The sequence below is a fragment of the Pan troglodytes genome, chromosome 19 (genome assembly GCF_028858775.2).
Source record: "Pan troglodytes isolate AG18354 chromosome 19, NHGRI_mPanTro3-v2.0_pri, whole genome shotgun sequence".
In the NCBI taxonomy this organism is placed as follows: Eukaryota; Metazoa; Chordata; class Mammalia; order Primates; family Hominidae; genus Pan; species Pan troglodytes.
The window spans coordinates 65,282,697-65,305,765 of record NC_072417.2 but is presented as its reverse complement, the minus strand read 5'-3'; the positions used below and the strand labels follow the sequence as shown (position 1 = coordinate 65,305,765).

General features: G+C 41.0%; 1 protein-coding gene across 1 annotated transcript in view; it reads left to right on the top strand.

Moving 5' to 3' along the window:
- Nucleotides 1–2,501: 2,501 nt before the first annotated feature.
- Nucleotides 2,502–23,069, top strand: part of CA10 (carbonic anhydrase 10) — a 537,642-nt gene continuing 517,074 nt past the window's right edge. The window contains exon 1 of the mRNA XM_001171455.7: nt 2,502–3,544. Within this exon, the coding sequence (XP_001171455.1) occupies nt 3,484–3,544 (61 nt within the window). The 5' untranslated portion in view covers nt 2,502–3,483. The remainder of the gene's footprint in view (nt 3,545–23,069) is intronic.

Genomic DNA, 23,069 nt, shown 5'->3' with positions numbered 1-23,069 from the left:
TTTCTTAAAAACTGAAAGCACTTAGTGGCAGATCACAGATTAAATATTCTTTGGGAATGCTAGAGGTGAGTATGCAGACTGAAAGGGTGGAAATAAAGTATTATTTTACTGGCATTGGCTCTTAAAGCAGAATATAGAGGGATATATGGTCTGCAGATTTTTTGAAAGCAAGGATAATGCATTTTCAATTACAAAGCCCAAGCATCTTGCCACAGTGTTTGACACATATATAATAATTGCAGAATTCATTAGTAAATGAGTGGGTAGTGACATAAAAATTCAGGCACCATGCTTCTGCTTCCAGAGGAGAGACCTCTTCTGCCAGCCTATCTCCCCACCCAAGCAGGGATGGTAGGTCGCTGTCCACGGTTCTGAACTCTCACCAGGCTGGAATCTGCTCATCTTTGTCAGACTGCTTTTTTTTTTTTCTTTCTCCCTCTCTCCTCACAAAAAAAAAGAAAAAAGAAAGAAAAAATAATAATAATTCTTCATGCAGTCTACTTTCAAGGCACGGAGACAAACGCCCCCATATATTTCCCAAATGGGCTAATTCTCACTATCCGGAATTCTTTTAATGTTCTGAAGTTTCATGCTTTTCCCTGCTGAGCCTGGAAGCTCCCTACATAAGAATGCTGGATTTATTTCATCTGGGCCTAGATTTTTAATGTGTTGACCACCTAGAGTCCTTGGCCTTTGTTTCACAGAACAGATCTCACGGCCACATCTCCTTCTTTAAGAGTAGGCAGGTCTGCCGGCGATTCCTTTTTCGAATCCCTAGAGTCGGTGGGACTACGTAGCTCTGGCTCCCGCAGCCGCCCAGCCCAGAGAGCTCAGAGAGCTGCTGATCTGCTCTACGTTCTCTCTTGTTCCTCCCTCTTCTCCCCGCCACTCAGCAAAAAGACCCGCCAGACTCCTGGGCAGTTGGAGTCCCTTCAAGAACCCTGGGAGCACTGTAATGTAACTCCTTTAGCTCCCACTCCGCACCCTCAGATGCCGCACAGCCTGGGTGCTGGGATCAACACGGGAAGATTCACTAGATTGACTCTGTGCGGATGAACGGGCACCCTTTCCTTCCCCTCCTCCATCTCCACTTATCTATCTTTTGTGCAGTTCTTAGACCGAGGTTTATACTGAAATAGCTTCTAAACATCAAATATTAAAAGTGGATAAAAAATCCCCGCGGGGTATGTGTGTGTTTGTGTTTGTTATGTGTGTGTTCATCCGCGCTTGTGCAAAATCTCCTAACGTCACAGTTCCCAATCGGGACAAGCGCGCCGAGAAATCCTGGATCTTCCCAGGGATTCCCTCTACGCTCCCTCCTCTTCTTCAATAACCCCAAAGAGGTAGGTTTGAGCTTTCGCAAACCACCACTGCAGCGATGGAAGCAAACAAATCTGTTGAGATTTTGTCTTTCCCCTTTCGTTCCCAGCCCTCTTAGGCAAGCAGTTCTGAGCACAGGGTTTTCTTCAATTCCCCTGCATCCACACTGCAACCGGGTGCAAGTCTTTCCTAGGTTGTAGACAGCCCGCCTCCCCACGAGACCTTCTGCGGACTGGCTGCCCCTGGCCTCGGCCTGGGTGGGTGGGTGGTGCTCGCGCCGCCTCTACTTTCCCCTGGGGCCCTGGAGAGCCGCGCGCTCGGTGTGTGTGCGTGCGCGCGCGGGTTTGGTGGGGAAATCTCCTTCAGTGGAAGCTGCTGAGTGTCGTTGGCGGAAAGTATCCTGGAGCCCAGCAAAAGCCTCCAAAGCACTAGAGCTTCCCTAAAGAAAAGCAGAATAAAAGAAGGACAAGAAGGGAAGCCCGTTCCTCTAAAGCCCAGGTTTCCAATAGTCCCGGATCCTCCTGGAGTTGGGCGAAGGCGCAGTTGGCAGCAGCCGCTGCTGGTACCCGGACTTGGAAAGGCGGTGTTCCCCCTTTTCGGGAGGAGGGAGGCAGGGACTTGCAGGCAAGAGTTGCACCTGGTCTAGGAACCTGCAGAGAAAAGAACTCTGGGGTAAGTAGTGTTCTGGCACTGGAACGGAAAGGGGTAAGGGGGGGGGCATGAGAGGGACGAAATGGAGAGGGCAGGGAATGAATTATGCAAAAAAAAATCTCCAATATTTCGCAGCGGAGGGAGAGCACAGCACAGCACTCCCAGGATGAGTCCTGCCTGGGTCTCCCGCGCCGAACCCGCAGCACGAAGTTCTTTTTAAGAAGAGAAACTCGAAAATCCTGGAGGGTAACAGAGGCAGCCAGGGCGGGGCGGAGTGCGGAGGCGGCTGCCAGGGACTGGGGCCGAGGCGGCGGCCAAGGTGGCCTGAAGCTGTGACACCCAGCCTCCTCCTCCTCCTCCTCCTCATGGCCGCGCTCAGCCTCACCTCCCCGCCCGGGCCTCCTGCCTCCGCCCCCGGGTGCCGGGCTGCGGAGCTGACGCTGGGACTCCCGGCGGCGGCGAGGACGCTCACCTGGCCAAGCCTCCTTCTCCTCCTCCCCCTCCCGCCCCCACCTGTCCTCCTCCTCTCTGAGTTGGGAAGCGTAGGGATCCGTAGGCGAGGAAATAACGACCCCTGCAGTTGTACTGCGGAAAATCTCGGCAGCGGCGCTAGTTGCGGGCGATGGAAGCCAGGCAACTGGGGGTTCTGAAGAGTTCAGGAAAATAGCAGAGGAGCAGGAAGGGCGCGCGCGACCTGGAGAGTCCGTGTGCCCCCACCGCGCCCCAGTCCCCGGGGCCCAGCCCTTCCCCTCGGCGCCCTGGACGCACTGCCGGAACCCGGCTGAGAGGCTGCAGGCTGCGCGCGGACTTGGGGAGCAGGGAGGGTCGGCGGAGGCTGCCGGCGGCTGGCGGTTTCGGGCAATAATCCCTGCCTCTCTTTCTCTGTGTGTCTGCTGTGTCTGCTCCTTCCCCGCCCCCCGGAAGCAGGAGAAGAACGGCCCCGGAGCGCAGCAGCCACCCTCCGACCATGCCCCGATGAGGGGGGCGGACTTCGAGGGCAACTTGCCGCGGACTGCCTGGGCTTAGCCAGCGAGCTACGCGCTCCCGGGAGCCCGGAATTGCACGGCGCGGCCCGGCGGGGGGCTATCGTCTATGTCTTCTTGGGGCGCCAGACGAATCGGGGTCTCGTTTTTGCTGGAAGAGCCCAGTGTTGGTGGCTTCAGGTGGCTGCTGCCGCCGCCGCCGCCGCCGCCGCTGCTAGTGCGGTTTCCGCCGCTGGTGCGAAGAGAAGAGACACGCGAGCGGGGAGACCTCCAAGGCAGCGAGGCATCGGACATGTGTCAGCACATCTGGGGCGCACATCCGTCGAGCCCGAGGGGAGATTTGCCGGAACAATTCAAACTGCGATATTGATCTTGGGGGTGACTGTCCCTGGCCGGCTGTCGGGTGGGAGTGCGAGTGTGCACTCGCTCGGAAGTGTGTGCGAGTGTGTATGTGTGTGTGCCGTGTCGGGCTCCCCCCTTCCCCCCCGGTTTTCCCGTCGAGTGATGCACTTGGAATGAGAATCAGAGGATGGAAATAGTCTGGGAGGTGCTTTTTCTTCTTCAAGCCAATTTCATCGTCTGCATATCAGGTACGGGACGCGCCGAAGTCACTGGCTGATTTGGATTATGTTGTGATGTCTGGGGTGTATGGGGTTTTATTGTATGTAGCCGCGGGGCAGAGAGAGGGGTGGCGAGACCCTTTCAGTTCTGCGGGTTTGCCGCCTTCAGAATCAAAAATCTTCTCAGCCCAAGGGTGTGTGAATGTGTGTGTGTGTTGGGTGGGGGGCGGGGGGTGGTTAGGATGTGTGTGCAGTCCTAGAAGGGTGAAGGAAAAAGTGGTGGGGGATGAGAAAGAAGAGGCAGATGGGTGTTGATTTTCAACTGCTTTCCTGGCTGAGAACTCTGGCGCCGAAATCCGAGCCTTGGCAACAACCACCCCCATCCCCTGGCTTTCAAAGTTCCCAGACTCGGTGGTTCCTGGCTGGCAAAATGGACGCGGGGCCCTGCCCGGGTATCTAAACACTTTCAAGAGACTGCGGGAGGATGCGGGACTGGAGAGTACCAGCAGGGATCAGAGATATGTCCTCCATGCCTTACCCAAACACATCAGGACTGATTGTGATGCTTTGAAACCTGCTGGCACACCCTCCTCTACCCCCCCCCCCCCAATTTTCTTGTTAAAGCACTACAGTGTCACAAATACCACTTTACATCACGGTGTTTCTTAATTCCCAGTAGCAAGGATGTGCTGGCTCAGAGCTCTCAGTCTACTTGGGCCTGTCTGTGCTTTTAAGAGCAGACGGGATTTCAGGGTGTTGAGGTGAAAGAGGTTGGGCTTGTGGACACCTGTGCCTGAGTGGGTTAGGACGAGTTCTGGTTCTTGAGCACTGTCTTTGTTGATGCAGGGAATTGGGGTTGGGAGGAAGCTGGGAGGGAAAGGGGAAAGCCCCTGGACCAGCAGTATTCCCCAGTTCAGTGGCTCCTCCCATTGAAGGCACCCACCCCATTTCCCTTCACACCTGCCACTTAAGCACCCAAGGAAAAGCCCATTTGTAGTGCTCCCTTCTGCCTGCATTCCTTCTGCAGAACTGGGGACTCGGCCAACTTCCCATGAAGTCATCAGGAGAGGAGAGCAGGATATTGCCCCTTTGAGCAGCCACATTTAAGCAGCATTGGGGTGGAGAGACATGTTTCCTGCCTCTTTCTTCAGCCCTGTCAATCCCCTCCCTTTAAGCCAGACCTGATTCTGGATAGGAGAAAACAACCCTAGTTCTGCCCTCACCCTGGACTCTGTTCCAAATCCCAGTCTGGCTTCCAATTTTCTCCCCATAGGGAAGGAATGGGACTCTTATCCGAAATCATTCTGTGTGGGGCTTGGCTACCCTATTAAGAAATTTGTCTCTGTGATACATCAGTGAGATGTGTTGTGTACCTGGCAGACAAGAAAATGTGCCCTGGGGTCACCCCAACTCCTCCAGTGAGACTTCTATTATTCCATTCTGCATCTAGGAGTGAAAATTCTCAAGTGACTTGTAAAGGTTTATATCAGTCATATGTCCAGATATGAACTGGGTGGCATCTCACAAGGCCATATTTTACATCTTTCTCTTCTACATGTCTATTTCAAACTCTCTCTCTTGTTCCAGAATATTTGACTAGTTATAAAATAGCCTTTCCTTACTTCTCCCCAGTGTCATTAATAATTTTCAAATCAGACAAGCCATCTGAGTACCTTTAAGATTTATAAAGGGTTAACATTGATTAAGGCTCTGGATTTCCTCCAGCATCCTCTCTGTCCCCAGCCCTTACCCTGAATTTGGCCAGGCAATCACCGAGGGGAACAGGCTGAGAAAGGGTCTGATCTTAGACTCCAAAAAAAGCATTAGTGGGATACCTGTCACAGCTATATTTGATTTGGTGTATCAGCAACTAAATTATTCAAATGGAAGCATTAGGAGGGGGATTTCCAACCCAGGAGGAGTGCTATGGAGTACATGGCCTTTCATATGTATTTACTAAATAATCATTATTGCTATGTAATGAGAGGATAAAAGTGTAAGCAAAATTGCTAGCTATTAGCTAAACACAGAAAACTAGGTTAGCGTTCCAAATGCCTAGTTAGGATCTGCATTAATTTGCACTTTATGAAGACATTTAGGCAGGGATGCAACATCATATACTCTTTATTTTACACATCCATAAACAACTTTAAAAGGCCATTTCTTCTCCATGGTCAGGGTGGCCTCATCCTCCTGTAAGCAGAGCCACTCATTCAGTAATGCCCATGTATGTGAGAATTATTATTAGTAATATGATTATGACTCACAATTGCTACAGTTTGGGAGACTCAGACTCCATTCTTTTTCCATCTGGCAGCCTTAGGATGTATAGGAAATGCAATGCACTAAGGTTGAATATTTGTGGCTTTGAGAGAGTTTAGTGGATCTTTCATTTCTGTCTCCATGATTTGCAGTTTTAATTTACTCATGACTGAGCTCTATTGAAAGGAACATAACCCTGTGATCATAGAATCTACTAAATCTTAAATTAAAAAAATTAAAAACAAAGCACCTCTTTAGCATCTTGGAATGAATTTTCCTGACCACTAAGTGGGTGCTAATCCTTACAGAGTTACCAGACATTGATACTTGAAGCATTGATAGAGTTGGCTTCATTATTGAGAAACACCAGGCTGGAAAAGGCTAGTAAAAGTCTGTAGTCTAAACACTTTACAGAAGGAAAATGTTGGTAGCAGCTTTGTCATATGGAAGATATATTGACTGAATTTCATTTGGTGGCATTTGCTTTCAGGAAAACATTGGCGCTTTGTAGCTTAGTGTTTTGTTAACCAAAGGTTCCAACACTTCCTCTAACCCACCCCCAAATTTCTCCTTGGGCCTATTTGGATATATTGCTTAAAGTACAGACACCTGGGCTTGGCATATTTGATGGTTCTGCACTAATAATTTGGTTTTGATGAAACTGTTGGAAAATGGGACTGTTTGGCCAGGCTTAGCTAGATGCTGGGTCAGTAGCATGTATGTCTTTTATTTGTGAGATCACATCAGCTTTGGCTACTTAATGCAACACAGCTAGGCTAAAGGGCATGATTTGGGAGTTCTTCTGGCTTTCCATTAAACTCAGATCTCACTTTGCTGAAAATGTAAGGCATCCGGGGTCTGTGAAGGGATCAGAGACAGAAAGAGAGAGGGAGAGAGAGAGAACCAGAATGATTTTTCCGTGTACTGCAAGAGCACCATTCCCTTCCTACCAAAGCAGCTCAGATCAGCAAGAATGTATGGTTAGCAGCACGAGGAGAGAAATTTCTTGGTCAAACGAGAGCTGCCTGATTTAATTTTTACAATGCATCCTACTTCCTCCTTATGTAACTTTACTTCTTTGTCAGTTTATTCATAATAATAACATCAATAACCATTTGAATTATGTGGCATTTTCACACATTGTACATATATTGCACATATTTAATTCATCTATTCTTAGAATTTGTGGGATAATCTTATAGATATAGCAACCAAAGCCCACAGAGCTTCAGACTAGAGGTTTCACATCCAGGTCTACCTGAGTCAAAATTCAGTATATCATTTATGTTTTGGTTCAAGATTCCTTTCAAATATTTTTATTTAATATTTTTTATTTTGATGTCTCTGAAAGAATAAATTAGGTTAAATGAATTGAAGTCTTAGAGAATTTGGAAGTAAAAGTTTTAGATGATTACAATTTAGAGCTAGAATTAAGGTAGCATTTGAGTTGTACATTACCCTGTCAATCAAACAGATGAGGCTATTACCCAAATGCCTCTAGCATCTTAGGATCAGCAATCTCTACAAGCAAGGAATATTTCCTACACTGTTTTCCTAATCGTAACATTAAAATGGCATAACTTCAGTTTCCTTATGTGTAGAAAAGAGATAATAGTACACGTGTCACATGTTTGTTCTATCAACTAAATGAGATATTGTGTCCAATGATTTTCACACAGCACAGTTTCTACCACATAGTAAGCATGCAATAATCTCATTATTTCCTACAAATCTGACATTGTATAGGCTTGGTTCATGGTGGAGTAGAGCTTTTACCTTTTTCTATATCAACTTGTTTAAAAGCAAAAAGAAAACCATCATCAGCAAGCACATCTATAACACTGAGCACAAATCCTATTTTCCAGGAAGCCTTGGCTAAATAATTTTGAAAAGTCTCTTAATTTTCCTTCTCATACAAATGAGACTGGTAGCATTAAGCTTTGGTGCATAGTCATAACTGTAACCCACTTTATCCCTATGAGTCCAATATGGAGTTGAGGCTTGGAAAGTTTACTAAACTACCTGGAAACCATGTAGTACTTATTACCCAGGGGATCAGCGAATTTTTCTTTCAGTTGTATATTACAATGCAGTATAGACCCAACTTTAAAGTGCCTCAACACTGGCAAACGACATATGCTTTCAATATGGCTTGAAATACAATGTCCCATCAAATAAAAAGCCCCACCCATACAATGACTATTTATCTGATGATCTCATTAGCAATGTGGTTTCTTTAAATCCAGTTTCCCATGTGATGTCATACAGCCCAGTTACTGACAGATAACCATCATCATAGATAAAACTCTCCAGATAGTGAGTCAAGAAAGTCTTTTGGAGTTGTATGAAATCCCAAGGGAAAAAATAAATGTCGATGTGAATACCCAGTCCCTTGGCTGGGGAGAGGGGTTTGATTACTAGCCTAAGTCAGTAACTAATGTCTCAATTTATCACCTTAATTAAGCATTACATACTTGGGACTAAGGTCAAAAAGATGTCTAGGTATCATAAATGTGTATGATAGCAAGCCATTATAGAAAGAGTATGGAAATCAGAAGACCTATCCTTCAACATGACTCTACCTTCATTACCTTTATAAATTTGGGCAGTTTTCTTTACCTCTCAGAATCTCAATCCTCATCTGTAAAATAAAAATTATATTTGCTTTGCCTATTTCAAAGCATTGCTGAGGGAAACTTCAGAGAGTGATTCTTGAATAAATATTTTTTGCATTATGCAAGTGTAAAGCATCTGTGTCATTACTATATATGATCCATACTTAAGATATAGTTATAGAAGCAAAGTTGAGATACATACACATAGTTTAGAATGATATAAAGTAATATGAATAATGTTTATTTGTTAAGATATTATTATAAATGCAAAGTTGTAATGCTAAAATGCATTGTGATATAAAGGAATAGGAATAATGTCTAATTGTTTAATAATTGGCATAAATTGTATAGAAGGGAGAAGTCTAGACATGAAAGAAAAGGAGTATATTAGATTGATTTTGGAGGTTTGGATGAAAGAGACAGAGGGGACCTCATCATCAAAAAGGAGGAATAGAAACAAGAGGATGTACGCTAAAGAATGTCCCAACTGAAACAAAAAATTCACTTTGGGAGATACTGGAAAGTTGGGATGAGCCCACTTAGGGAGCTATTGAATTGAGAGAATATGAAGTGTCCTAATATGGTTATTCACTTTGTGACTTTCGTTTTTGTATTAAGGATCTTTGCAACGGTTCAATGGATTCTTGGTTAAAATTTGTTTGAAATTCTAACATTTCTTTGGATTTTAAATTTCTGTTGCATGTCTACAACTAGCACTGTACTTTATATAGTTTGTAGCCTGTTTGAGATTATAGACAGTTGAGTTGATTATAGACAGTTGAATTTTTTTGTAGGGGGTGAACTGGAGGGGGCTGGAGGTAGGGTCTCAGCTTGCTCATCTGTAAAACAGAGATGATAATTACCTCTCAAGGTTGTTGTTCCTACAAGGTAATTATAAGGATAAAAAAACACCATTTGTAAAATGGCTAATGTGGTATCTGGAATACAGTAGCCATTGGCCAATGTATACACATCATATGAGAGTAAGCCTGGGTTTTGGAGCCCAGATAGGCAGACGTGTGAATTCTAACTTTGGGATTCACTCTATGTTTGGTCTTGGATAAGTAATTTAAGTTCTGTGTGCCTTAACTCCTCATCTGTAAAATGTGAGGTATAGAAAATGTACATAAGAATCTGCCATACTGCCTGACATGTATTAATCATTCAGTAAATTGAAGTTGCTCCCATAAAATTATCATCATCATCATCATCACTGACATCAATAACAATACTTGTTGACACTTTGGATCAGTTTTTGTAAATGCCAATTAATTATTTAATCATTTATTCTATGTTCAACAAAGATGTATCGACAGCAAACTCTATGCCAGGCACTGGAATCACAGAAATGAACAATACTTGGTCCTTAGTATTTAACAAGAGAGTACATGTTGTAAAATAGAAATGTGTATAAAGTATACTGGAAGTATAAAGGAAGGGCAATTAACTCTGTCGTTGGTAGATACAAGTGGGGAAGGGAAAAGATTTATAGAAAACATTTGAACTAGACCTAGAAGAACACATGAGATTTCAAAAGAACAGGGAGAAAGAAGACATATCATGTGGCAAGAATAGTATGTTCATAGACAAGAAGATATTTAAAAAACAAAATATCAAAGTATGGTGGATTGGGCATATGGAGTGGATAGGTTAGACTAAATGACTGGATATAGGGGTTACAAAAATAACCTTAGGCCAATGTGAAGGGGATTGCAAGCCACAATAAGATTAGACCTTACCTTTTACTTATGAGGAGCTAGCTAATGGGGAGCTAAGGAAAATGACGTAATCAGGTTTGTGTGCAACTTAATATTTTCACTTTGATTGTAATAAGAAATTACTTAGAAACCCAACTCCTTGTCTTCTTTTTCTGTCAACATTTATTCTTGATCACAAAACACATTAAAAAAAATCCTGACCTAATAGATCAATTTGCCCATTATGGGACATTCTAAGTGATACACTTTTTTAAAAATTCATTTTTTATAAATCTCTCGTGGCCCTCATTTATCCTGATCTTTGAGATTTGGTATTTTCAGGTTAAGCAAATACAAATATCTTCAATTTTGTACTTGAATAATAATAACAATGTCTTTCGCATTAGATGAAGGCTAAGAGAAATGAATCATCTGTACATGCATTGGTGTCATGAAGATTAATTATGGGTTAAGCAATAGATACACTATTTGACATAAAACAGATGCTCAAAGTACTACAAAGCATTGTGTAGCAGTTTTATCTTACTACATTCTGTTCAACTCTTATTTCCAATAGAGTACACATTCACTTAACAGAATATACCCATGGTTAACTAAATGATATATCCATTTTACCCACTCTATGGTTCAGTTACTATAAAATGAGTGTAGAGACCTAAATGAAATGGTTTTCATTGTCCACTTAATCATTCAACATTTATTGAGGATACACTATACATCAGGTACTCAGAATCCAACCAGAATAAGTAAGACAGTGACCTTTTCCTCCAAAAATTCTTCATCTAGTAAAAGACTGATTTTTAAAATATTGGTAGTCACAGCAGAATGTGATAGGCATTGTAATAAAAAGGTATAGAAAGTGTTTGAGGAGAAGAGAGAAGGGACATCTGACTCATCCTGAAAGTAGGAGGGGTAGAGAAGGAGAGTAAGTAGCGTTAGTAGAGGATGCTTAGGGTGAGTCTCCAAGGATGTTAAAGAGTTGTCTTGGAAGAGTTTGGCTACTTAACCAAGAGGGATGTGATGAGAGATGGATGATCATATGAAACAGCATTTGCAAAGGAAGGGAGATTAGATGAGACATAGGACATGATTAATTCAGGAGACGGTCAAAAAGTGAACATGGTCACAACTAAAGAGTGTAGTGTGATGGATGAGGTTGAGATGGAGGAGTATTTAAGGTATATAATTTCAATAACAGTAATCCCTTGCATATAATAATGTCAGTAAAAATCACCCATTTTCCCTCTGTGCATGAAAGGCATCTTTTAAAGGCCCAAGGAAGTATGCAGTTTGCATCCTTCATTAGGAAGAGACCAGTCAGTATTAAAGCTTTGGCTCTTGTTCAGCTATGCTCTACTTGGCCCAGACCACTGATCATTTTCCACTGTTGTCCCTGGTTCCAGATGGCTTCCCAGAAGCTTTGGAATAACCCAGATATAGATTACAGAGTTTATATCATCTTGTTACTTAGTTTATTGTCATATATTTACACCCTAGGAAAAAAAAGCCAGGACCCTGTTGACCATGGATTTTACAGTATGTCTATTATCATCTTACTCATTGATTAGTGAAGGTTTTCTGTAACTTTTTTGCAGTTTTTATTTCATGTAACCTTAAACAGAACTTTAAAGGATTTCCAGCAGTCAGGGGTTGGGGTGGGAAGGTTTGGGTGGTGACAAATGATCTAGGATCACTTTTATAACAAAGCCACAATTGCTGTTTATTAGCAAGATTGGGCTGGTAACGGGATAGCCAGTGTGGGGTTTGATTACATTTGCATTACTGGGCCATCAGGATGGCAGTGGAGAGATTATCAATGGTTATGAAGGACACAGCATACAAATGCCTTTGCCTACTGATCTAGGAGAAGTGGTAATTTTGTCACAGTAAATGAAGAATTAATCTTTAACTTTGTCCAATACTTCATGCCTGGTGGCTGAAGGGGCTGGCAGTAGGAAATGAGGCCTGTGACTTTCAGGTGAGTTTTCCAGAGCCAAGTCTTGCTGGCTTTGCAACACATTTGGCAGCAATGCCAGAGTTGGAATAGACACATTTACTGAAGGATGTGAGTCAACATATTCTCTTTCCGCTCCCCTCTCTCTCACTACACACACAGCTACCTTTTACCCTCAAGGAAAACAATTCTGATAGCTGCAATTATTGAGGGAGCATAGGCCTGTCCTCCAACACAAGGTTAGAATAATAATAAATACCTCAGAGGATTCTTGAAATAAACAATAAAGTAATATATATGGAAGATTTTTTTCCCAGTGTTAAATGTATTTGTTAATTTATTGCACAAATGCTAACAAATGCCTCCTATGAGGTGGGCACTGGGCCAGGCATAAGATAAAATGTAGCAAACAAAACAGCAATGGTCTTTGCCCTATAAAATGTGTGTAGTGACACACAAATGTGTGAGTGTTTTTTTTCCCATTACCCAACCCAGTGCCTGGCATTTAGAAAATGCTCAATAATGAATGACTGAATTAATACATAAATGAATAATAAGGAGCGATGGAGAGTGGCTTTTCTGCATTCAGGGCAGACTGAGGGACAAGATCTGAGGCCATGAGGGAGGGGAGATGAAGAAGACACCTCTACCAGCTGTTGTCTTGCTTCTACTGCGTGTAGGTTTTTGAGTGCGCAGAGTCACAGAGAATGGGAACCTTCCCAATGAGCAATATGTTTGATAGTTTTCTAGTCCTGCTCTGACTCATATTTCCATTTGACAAATCATCCTTATTTGGGGCACTTATAGTTGTTTAAAATGTATTTCGGCCCTTTTGTATTTATGACACCATACCAAAGGCTTGAACTAGGACAATTAAAGATCAGTGGATACATTGTCATTCTTTTCTCCATGTCATCTCTGTTCCTACTTGAGGAGATTGTTTGGAACATGTACGCTATTTCTTACCAAGTTCCTACTTGGGAGAAAACAACACTTTAGAAAGCTCACTGTTCCCTTGTTAGTGTGTTGAACTAGAGTGCTTTAGGGAGAATAGCCTACCCCACTTTTTAGTCTTGATGCAGAGCAATACAGGAAATTACTGTGGTCTCTATGGTGTTTTCAGTCTTGTGTCAGAAAACATTACTTCCCCTCTGGCCTTTTGTAACAGAATTGTGGTGTAGCTGACTAGTTCTTACCAGAGAAGAGCTGGCAGCCTAGGAATTGAAAGAACAGAGTGGATTTGCTGTCCTTGGCTGTGAATTCACCCTGTAATCACCTGGTTAATCTTTACAACTGTGAGGAGATGGTCAATTGGATAATTTGTTGTTGTTTGCTTGTAATCTTAATTACAGAAAAAAATAAAAAGGGGTTATAGAAAAAAAAGGGGCCCTATTGTTAATTTCTCAGTGGATGTTTGGGGATTTTAAAGTGAGACATCGGTGAGTATCAAGTTTCTATTGTATGACCTGGGTGTGAATAGAAATATGTCACTTGATGTCTAAGTCTTGTAATGCACCATAATGATACTGGCTCTAAGTTACAGTGACTCAAACCCCTGTAGAGTGGAATATAAAGTAGTGAAGTCATTATGTTTTATTTCTGTAACAAGTTTCATTCCTGTTTTTCCACTGTGGTGAAGTTCCTTGTGGCCTTTTAGTTTGTTTTAGCACTGAGTTTTATTGGTTGAATGAGAGCCACGTGCAATTTTAAATGTATAAGTTAGTGCAGGCTTTTTTTTTTTTTTTTAAATCTGCTTTTAGAACTGCTTAAATTAGAGCTTGACTAAGCCAGGTAAAGGCATATAATGTGCCACACCCAAAGTAAGTCAAGTTGAACAACTTCATGAATGAGAGTTGTGTTTATGCCTTGGTTGTTTAGGCCAATTATGTATCCAACTCAGATGTTCTTTCTTGATCAGTGCTCCTTGCAAGACAGGGACTGTATATGCAAAGTGTTTTAGTGTCACAGACATGAGTGAAGCCTGGAATCAGAGTGTATTTTATGCCAAATATGATAAAATATTATGAAAAAAATTAGGAAAAAAATTATTCCCCATAGACCAAATTTTTGTTTACTAAATTTTGAAACTGTAACTTTTCCAATTTGTACTTTAAAAAGAAACTTTATATCTTAAATATTTCCCCATGTTGCTTCCTAGTTGTGTCAGTTCAGCATATCCTGGACCCTAACACATACACCCCACAATCTCAGTGACATAACACAATGGAGGCTTACTTCTTTGCATTAATTGTCCAATAGATGTCAATGTATGTGTGTGGGCATGTAGGTGCTTGGTGAGAGGAAAGAGATAAAAGAAAAAAAATTCTGTATTTAGTAGTGACTTGGGAGTCTCAAGGCTGATGGGGGCTGTGCTACCTCCTATGGTTTCCAAAGTTTTCCTGGGCATCAACATCACCAGATGGGGAAAAAAAGTGTAGAGGAAGACCATGGGAGGGGTTTTTGTGGGCCAAGAAGAAAAGCTGTGGGCATCCTTTCTGGTCAGTCACATTGCCACATCTTATTTTTATTTTTATTTATTTATTTATTTATTTATTTATTTTGAGACGGAGTCTCACTCTATCGGTGGGATCTCAGCTCACTGCAAGCTCCGCCTCCCGGGTTCACGCCATTCTCCTGCCTCAGCCTCCCGAGTAGCTGGGACTACAGGCGCCCGCCACCACGGCCGGCTAATTTTTTGTATTTTTAGTAGAGGCAGGGTTTCACTGTGTTAGCCAGGATGGTCTCGATCTCCTGACCTCATGATCCGCCCGCCTCTGCCTCCCAAAGTGCTGGGATTACAGGCGTGAGCCACCGCACCCGGCCTATTTTTATTTTTTTACCATGGTGTTTCACCACATTGGTCAGGCTGGTCTAAAACTCCCAACCTCAAGTGATCCTCCTGCCTTGGCCTCCCAAAGTGGTGGGATTACAGGCGTGAACCAAAGTGCCCAGCCAGCCACATCTTTTTTTTTTTTTATTATTATACTTTAAGTTCTAGGGTACATGTGCACAACATGCAGGTTTGTTACATATGTATACATGTGCCATGTTGGTGTGTTGCACCTGTTAACATCTTATTTTAAAGCAGTTAGAGAGTTGTAGGCTAGCCTTGTAGCCAGGAGCAAAGGGAAAATGGTTTGCGAACAATTAGCTAGTATCTGCTACTTCAATATGCATTATTTTTTCTTATATTTCCATAGTAGTTTATTCATGTAAAATAGCATTATTTATATTTAACTTTCCCTTGTTTTTAAGCATATATGTTGTTTCTAGTTTATGACATTTTTTGGCATTTGTTTTTATCCAAGTAGATATTTATCGAATTTTTTTAAAAAAATAATCTCAATATTGTGATTATTGGGTCAAACAGTATGAAGTTCCTTACCATTTTACTGTATTATATCTGAAAGTAATGTACAACCTGTTTATGAGGCTCTAGTAATGTGCTTGAATTCCTTGAGAGAGTAAGCAAGTATGTAGAATAGTGACTAATCTTTCAAACATCCTTTCAGCAATGGTTTACCTCAAAATCTATTAAACAAACCTAAATAGCTATGGGATTCAAGATGTTATTTTGCATAACAAGTTAGATCAGAGACAGGAAACTGTGGTTAAGATAAACAAATACCTTTTCTAGGTCTAGAATTTTAAGCCTTCTTAAGTATTGTTCTTGGAGCACATTTTTATACATTATAGGGAAGATAGAATTAGGTGATTTGCTCAAGAGATTACTAGGATGGAAGTTAAGACATGTTGTGTTTAGTGTTAGTTTTGCCACTACTACTTCTGTGGCATGGAGGAATTAATTTTACTATTCTGGGGCCAGTTTTCTCCTTTTAAACAGTTTAAGCATATTGGACTAAGTAGTTTCTAGATCCCTTTCCAACTTAGGAACTTTAGTATATTAAGAGACTTTTACAGAAAGTTGTCCAAATTTGCTGTTCATGCTAAACTTCCCCAGTTTTTGAAATGTTGAGGCAACAAGATGAAAATATAGGAAGATCTTTCACGACTGTGAGTGAACGAAAAGTGGAAAATGACTTTCTAGATGGGCAATCATATGATAAGGCATTATGAGAAAAATAACCCAAATAACATTTGTGGAATGATTACCTTGTCACCCTCTAGTGCAACGCTGGGAAAGAGTCTAGGGGTCGTCATTGACTCCTACAGATGTATTGAAGAGCATTCATCGAAAGCATTATACATTATACCTTATCTTACTATTTAACCTCAACTCTGATGTTTCTTATTGTGTGACTTTAGGAAGTTATTTAATATCTCTAACTAAGTGTCAGTATCCTCATTTGTAAATTGGAGGCAATAACACCTATTTTTGGAGTTAAGCGGGCTTGAAATAAAAAAAATGGAGCCTGGTGTTTGGCATATAGCATGCACTTGATAAATGGTGGCTTTTGCTTTCGATATGGCTGAAGCTAAAAGAATAAAAGACACGTTGAGCAAAATTAGGAAGGAATTTGGCAATATCATGTAAAACATGGGGATTAAATGAGCCAATGCATGTGAAAGTGTTTAGCACAATGTCTGCACATAGCACATAATCAGTTAAGGTTGGTTGAATCTGATTCACTAGGGGAAACTAGAATGTTTGGGGAATATTTTAAAGGTAATAAGAAGGGAGATAATCATGTCTTTTCATAGCATCATCTTCAGAGACAGTTTACTGGGTCTTGCCCATATGTTCCTTTAATAATTTTTTAAAAATTAAGAAATTAATGCCACATATTTTTAGTTTACAACTGCACTTTAAATTTATCAAAACCTCTAATGTAGGCATATGGTCTCATATAATCCAATAAATATTCGGCCTTGACAGTAGTGGCATAAATAGAACCCTGGCTCAGGAATTTGCTTATTATTTTTTCCCACTTAATACATTAGTAAATTCTAGATCATTTGCCAGAGCAATAAAGAAGTGAGGTATTATTATGGCCTAATCCATTTATGATAAAAGATACACTATTTACCCTGCAATTTTTGAAACTGTCACTCATTTTTACTGAAATTTGGCTGCTCTATTTCCTTTCCATTGTTCAGACTTACCTGCTTCCCCAAGCACTAATTTGTGTTTATGGTAACCTTACCCATGTTTTTTTCAACCTATTCTCAACATGAAAACATAGCTTTGATTTGTTTCATATTCACTTGAGAAAAGGATTTCTTTAAATGATAATTAAATGCTGAGCTATTCCTGAGATTGCGGTATGGTTCCTTTTCAAATATATCTGATCTGAGCATTTCAGCAAAAGGCATAAAAGGAAAACCAACAAGAAATAGGACAGATGATAAATACTGTATTGATGTTAAGTAAAGACAAGCAAACTGTGACCTGAGTACGTCTGTCTCTAGGGAGCCTGCTTTAGAGCTTTTCCCAGTGTTTGGTTTTTTTGTGGGATTTTTTTCCTCCAAGCTCGTTGGTAGAGGCTGGATTACAACTGAGAATGCAGAGATTAATGGCCTGCTGTGACTAATCCACTAAACCTCTACTCCTGTTTCTCTTAAATTGATTGTACTTAGAGAAGCTGAGTGTAGACCCACCCCAGCCAGCCTGATTTTAGGTCCCAGTGATTTAATGAGATCCAGTAGCTTTAAGTACATGGAACCTTCATGGAACATCATCACTTTTTGCATTTGGGCATTATTTCATTAGTTGCTGATTAGTTCCCAATGGATTATTTTATAACCTCTCTTTTTTTAAAAAGAACATTTTTCACATGATTATATTTTAAAATTTTAACACTAACATAATCCAATTTAAAATAATTGGGAAAAAAGAGAAAAAACAGATCACTTATAATCACATAACCATAATACAACTATTATTAATATTCTGGTTTGTTTCTTTCTAAGCTTTTACTTATATAAGCATTTTTTACTTATTTAAAATTATATCACATTATTGTGTGTGGCCAAAAATTCATGTGAGATAAATATATGGTTTGTGTTGATTAAAGCAACATCCTCCTAAAATATAGCCCAAATAATGTGAAAATAATTATATACATAGATGGATAGATATGCCATTGATGGAAATCAAGATTTAATACTAAAGCAGTGCACTGGGATTGTATTAAATTTGAACAAAATTTAAATTTACAAATATTTTATTATTAATCTGGTGATCTTAAAAAATAATTCATAGGAAGATAAAAGGATGACAAATGTAATTATAGTATTGGAGATCTTTGAGGAGAGGGAACACTGGAGAAACAATTTAGAAATGATGTTAGAAGTATTTTATTTAACTATTAAAATGCAGAAATATGTTTAAATCCACTGAGATGCCATATAGCTTGAGTTGAGAATGATTAAGAGCTGCATTTAAACCCACACTCTGCCTCTTACAAGCTGGTTGGCTTTGGGCAAGTTAACTTCTTATGGATCTCAGTTTTCTAATCTGTAAAATGGAGATAAAAATAACCCCATCAGCTCCTGAGGCCTGAGGAGGTTGTGAGGAATATGAGCGGTGCTGTCTCTCTCAATGTGCCCTTTAGATGATTCCCCCTCCTAGGGCTGCCTGCAGGGGTTGTAGGCTTGGGAAAGATTGTGTAGGTGACAGTGAATCAGAATGAAATGGTAGATTTTGTGTAGATGCATTTGTCTGCTGTAATTTTATATATATATTAAACTTACCGTAACTGTACAGTTCATTTCTGTTGTAAAACATCATTAAACCATTTTCCAAGTATTTTCAAAAAAAAAATAACCCCATCAGTGATTTTTTATAAGCATTATTAAATGACATATGAAAGTAAAGCATTTAGTACAGTATTATCAGGCACATAATAATGGCTTAATAAATGTGATCTGGTATTAGCATCAAATTCATAACATGTGAGATGCAGCCAACCATAGTCTCTTTGTAAAGGAGGAAGACTATTTGAGTTAGCTGCTTTGTAGGGGATATGGTACTACAAGCTCAGAAACCTTCAGTACCTGTCACTGACTCTTAAAAATAAAGAGTTCAGACTGTTGAAAGTGATGTTTTAAAGTCTTCCATGATGTGCCATAGACTGACCTTTCCAACTTTGCTCCAATTTCCAACTCAGGATTCTGTGAAGGCACCTTGCAGACACTTACCTGTGCTTTTGCTCATGCTGTGGTTTTTACCTTATTTTGACCCACCTGAATCCTACATGGCTTACTCATAGGTTCTCACATGTTCAACCAGAGGCTTCTTTGTGAACACTGTTATGAGCAGTCCAGCCAGCAGCAGTATCTCCCCATAATGCCCCATCGGCTCTTCTTGTCCCCGGTGCTGCCCATCCACTGGCTGCCTTTCTACTTTCATCAGGAAAATTCACCATGGCCAGGATTCATCTAGGGTATCCCCATCCTACTCCTAATGCAACATGCTCATTGGTTGGGTTTTACTCTCCAATCCGTAATGATAGGTTTTTCCACATTCTCACCAGTAGTCTCTGCTGATTTAGGTTTTTTTCTCTTCCCTAAACCACCAAGTCCCTTCTAGATATAACACAACTCAGACCAGAGCTCAGCAAACAACAGCCTGTGGACTAAATCCAGCCCACAACCTGTTTGTTTACAACTTAGAAAACAAAGTTGTACTGGGACACAGTCATGCTCATTCATTGATGTATTGTCTAGGGCTTCTTTTACATCACAGCAGCAGCATTGAGTAGTTGCAACAGAGACCATACTGCCTGCAAAGCCTAAAACATGTATTCTCTGGCTCTTAACAAAAAAACATTTCTGAGAAACAATTGAATCAAATGCTTCCAACAGGTAGGAGGATAAACTGGGTACCTGAATAATGATTTTTTGTTCAGTAAGGGATTGATTGAATTTTACATGTAATAGTCAATTTTTAAAAGCTCGGAAGCTTCAAGAACCTCAGAACTGTCTTGACTTTTGTGGATACCTTGGCCATTTTACTACCCCAAAGTAATGCTTCAAGCACCTTCTACTGTCAGAAACCAAAAACAAGAAACCTCAGTTTGTGCTGGTTTGCATTTATAAAGCTCCCTTTGCTCTCAGAGGAGCTTAGAGTAGCTCTGGTCCCATCCAGGCAAACATTATGGGGGAAAGTCACCCTCCCCTAAGGCATGGTTTGTGCTGGGATGGCAGTTTGGCAGGGAAGGAGCAAGCTTTCTGAGTACTCTTCTTCTGCCAGCTCTTTGAAAACGTAACCCTTCTCTTTGGGGAACGAAGGTCAGACCATATTCAGAAATAAGAACATCACCTGGAGAACAAGCAATTTTAGGAATGACAACCTGAGAAATCAAACTTTCCCCCTGATGATTGAGACAGGCCAGACTCATAACCCAGGCCATGATCAGCTTCTGCACTTGGTAGAGCATTTTCTCTCAAATAACAAGCTGAATGAGCTTTACCAAGCTCTGAGAGATGATTGTTGTCCTCTCTGCACAGATGGCAAAATTGAAGTCAAGAAGCAGCGGCTTAGGCTGGCCACAGAGAGAGTGGGTTCTGGCAAAGACCCTACAGGGCTCACAGGAGCTGGACTCCCAGTCCTCTTAGACATGGTATTTGCACTAAGTCCCTAAGGCAGATTTCATAACGCTGCCTAACAAAGCCTCTTTGGAACTCTAGAGCAGGGGCTGACAAACAGTGGCCCACTGACCAAATCCAGCCTACTGCCTTGTCTTTGTAAGGCCCAGGGGCTAAGAATGGTTGTTACATTTTCAGATAGTTGGGGAAAAAAATCAAAAGAGGAAATAATATATTTCATGACACATGAAAATTATATGAAAACAAATTTTGGTTCATGAATTGTGTTTGATTGAAAACAACCACACCCATTCATTTATGTACTGTCTAGTATCTATTTTCGATGGCTACATTTACACCGTAGGGGTAAAGTTGAGTAGCTGCAACAGAGCCTAAGGCCGGCAAAGCTCAAATTACTTTCTATCTGTCCCTTCCCAGAAAAATGTTTGCTAACCCTTGCTCTAGAAGCATAATACATTAATTAATATAAACTTTTATTGAAGTACATTAAACATAAAATGCACTCATTTTAAGTATATGGTTTGATGAGTTTGGGGTAAAAAAGATAGTCCTATAACCACCACCGCAACTAAGATGTGGAACATTTTCATCACTCCCCAAATTTCTGTATGTTTCTTTGTAGTCAGTCCCTCTCCAATCCTTGTGCAGGCAACCACAGATCTGATCTCTGTTAGTGGTAACAACTTTTAAACAATTATTTAGAAAGGATTTCAGATCACTAGAGACCGTGTTGAGAGAAGGTGGTGGTGGGGGTGTTTGAAAACATGAAGTTGATTTTATTCTTTCGTTTGATAATTCCTTAATTCACTCCAAACACCCCTCCAAACAGCCACTTAACTGTTCATAATATTAGAACCTAACAGGCACTGTGCAAAGTGCTGTCCATTTATTATCTCATTTTATCTCTAACCCTATGAGGGAGTTCTTATCCATCTCTGATTCTATTGAGAGGAGACAGGCACCCAGGTAACACTGAGGAGCACACAGCTGTTAAGATGTAAGCTAAGATTTGAATGTGGACCTGTCTGAATCCAGAGTCTGAGCTCAGCCACCATACCACATACTTATTCAATCTTCACTACAAGTCTGTTTGGGAGTATATTATCAACATTTTGTAGAAAAAGGAAGCTCAGAGAGGTTAAGTAACTAGTTCAAGTCACCCAGCTACTAACTGCTAGAGTTAGGATTTGAACCAAGCTCTCCAAACTGCAAGCAAAAGACACCAAACAGAGAGGGATGGAAATGCATTATTTCGAAAAAAAAAAAAAAATCACCTTGTCTTACAGATGGATAAAGTAAGAGCCATATGTGAGCAAGTTCTAGATAATGCAGAGGCAAATGAGGCAGTAGGCAAAAAGCAGTTTTAAGCCAGATATAATTTTGCTTTCTAAACTAATGGATATCCAAGACTATTTAATTTAATGTAAACAACTAAAGGCCATAAAGTGCTTTGAAAATCACTGAGGGGTGCATCCATGCTGACCAGAATCAGTAATCAAAGCCTCTCTTGCTGTTCCTTCACAAACAGAATTCTATCTGAATTGGTCTGTCATATTGAGAAGAGATGAAGATCAAAGTCTCAGAACAGACCTCCATAGGATATTCTCTTTCTCTCCTCCCCCTACACCGGGTATTATAAAGAACAGCGCAATTTACCAACTCCTAGTTTGAATGATTGCATTCCATTTCTTCAGGGCCTTTTTTACTAAGTACTTGGCACCTAAATGGTGCCCCAAATGATTGTCTGCTGTTCCAATTTTCTAGGAGCACTCCGTCAGCCTCCCTGCAAGCCCTTCTTACAACCTAGCACAGGAGGCTATGTCCATTGGGTTCCTTAGTTATAAATAATGAAACCTTCAGGACTACTATAAGCAGAAAAAAATTTTTATTAAAGCACTTGAGGTGCTCACAGAGTCTGAGGGTAGGCCAAAAAATAGTAATTGGAAATTGTACTTACAAGGGTATATTATGGCATTGCTCTAAAAAAAGACTCCTGCCACTGCTGTGTAGAAACAGCCAGATCTCATCACTGGTGTGGACTGAGCTCTATACACCATTGGTATCCAGAAAGCTGGACACTGCTGCTACCAACCTCGCCAGAAGATGGATTTGATATCAAACCTGCTTGCTCATGCTGTTCACTTTAGAACCATAATCTCAGGCATCTGAATGACTAAGTTCAGTCACATGCCTGCATCCTGTCCAAAGTAAAGTACAGGATTCTACCTGGGTGGGACTGGATACAAAAGGCAGGAAATACTCCAAATATAGTGAGTTGGCTGAAGAATAGCCTCCCAAAGATGTTTGTGTCCTAATTCTAATGCCAGGAACCTATGAATATGTTTATTTTACATGGTAAAAGGGATTTAGCATTCATGATTAAGGATCTTGAGATTGGGAGATTATCCTAGATTATCTGGGTGGGCCAAATGTAATCACAAAAGTCATTATAAAAGAGGGGCAGAATGATCAGAGTCAGAAAAAGAAGATGTGAG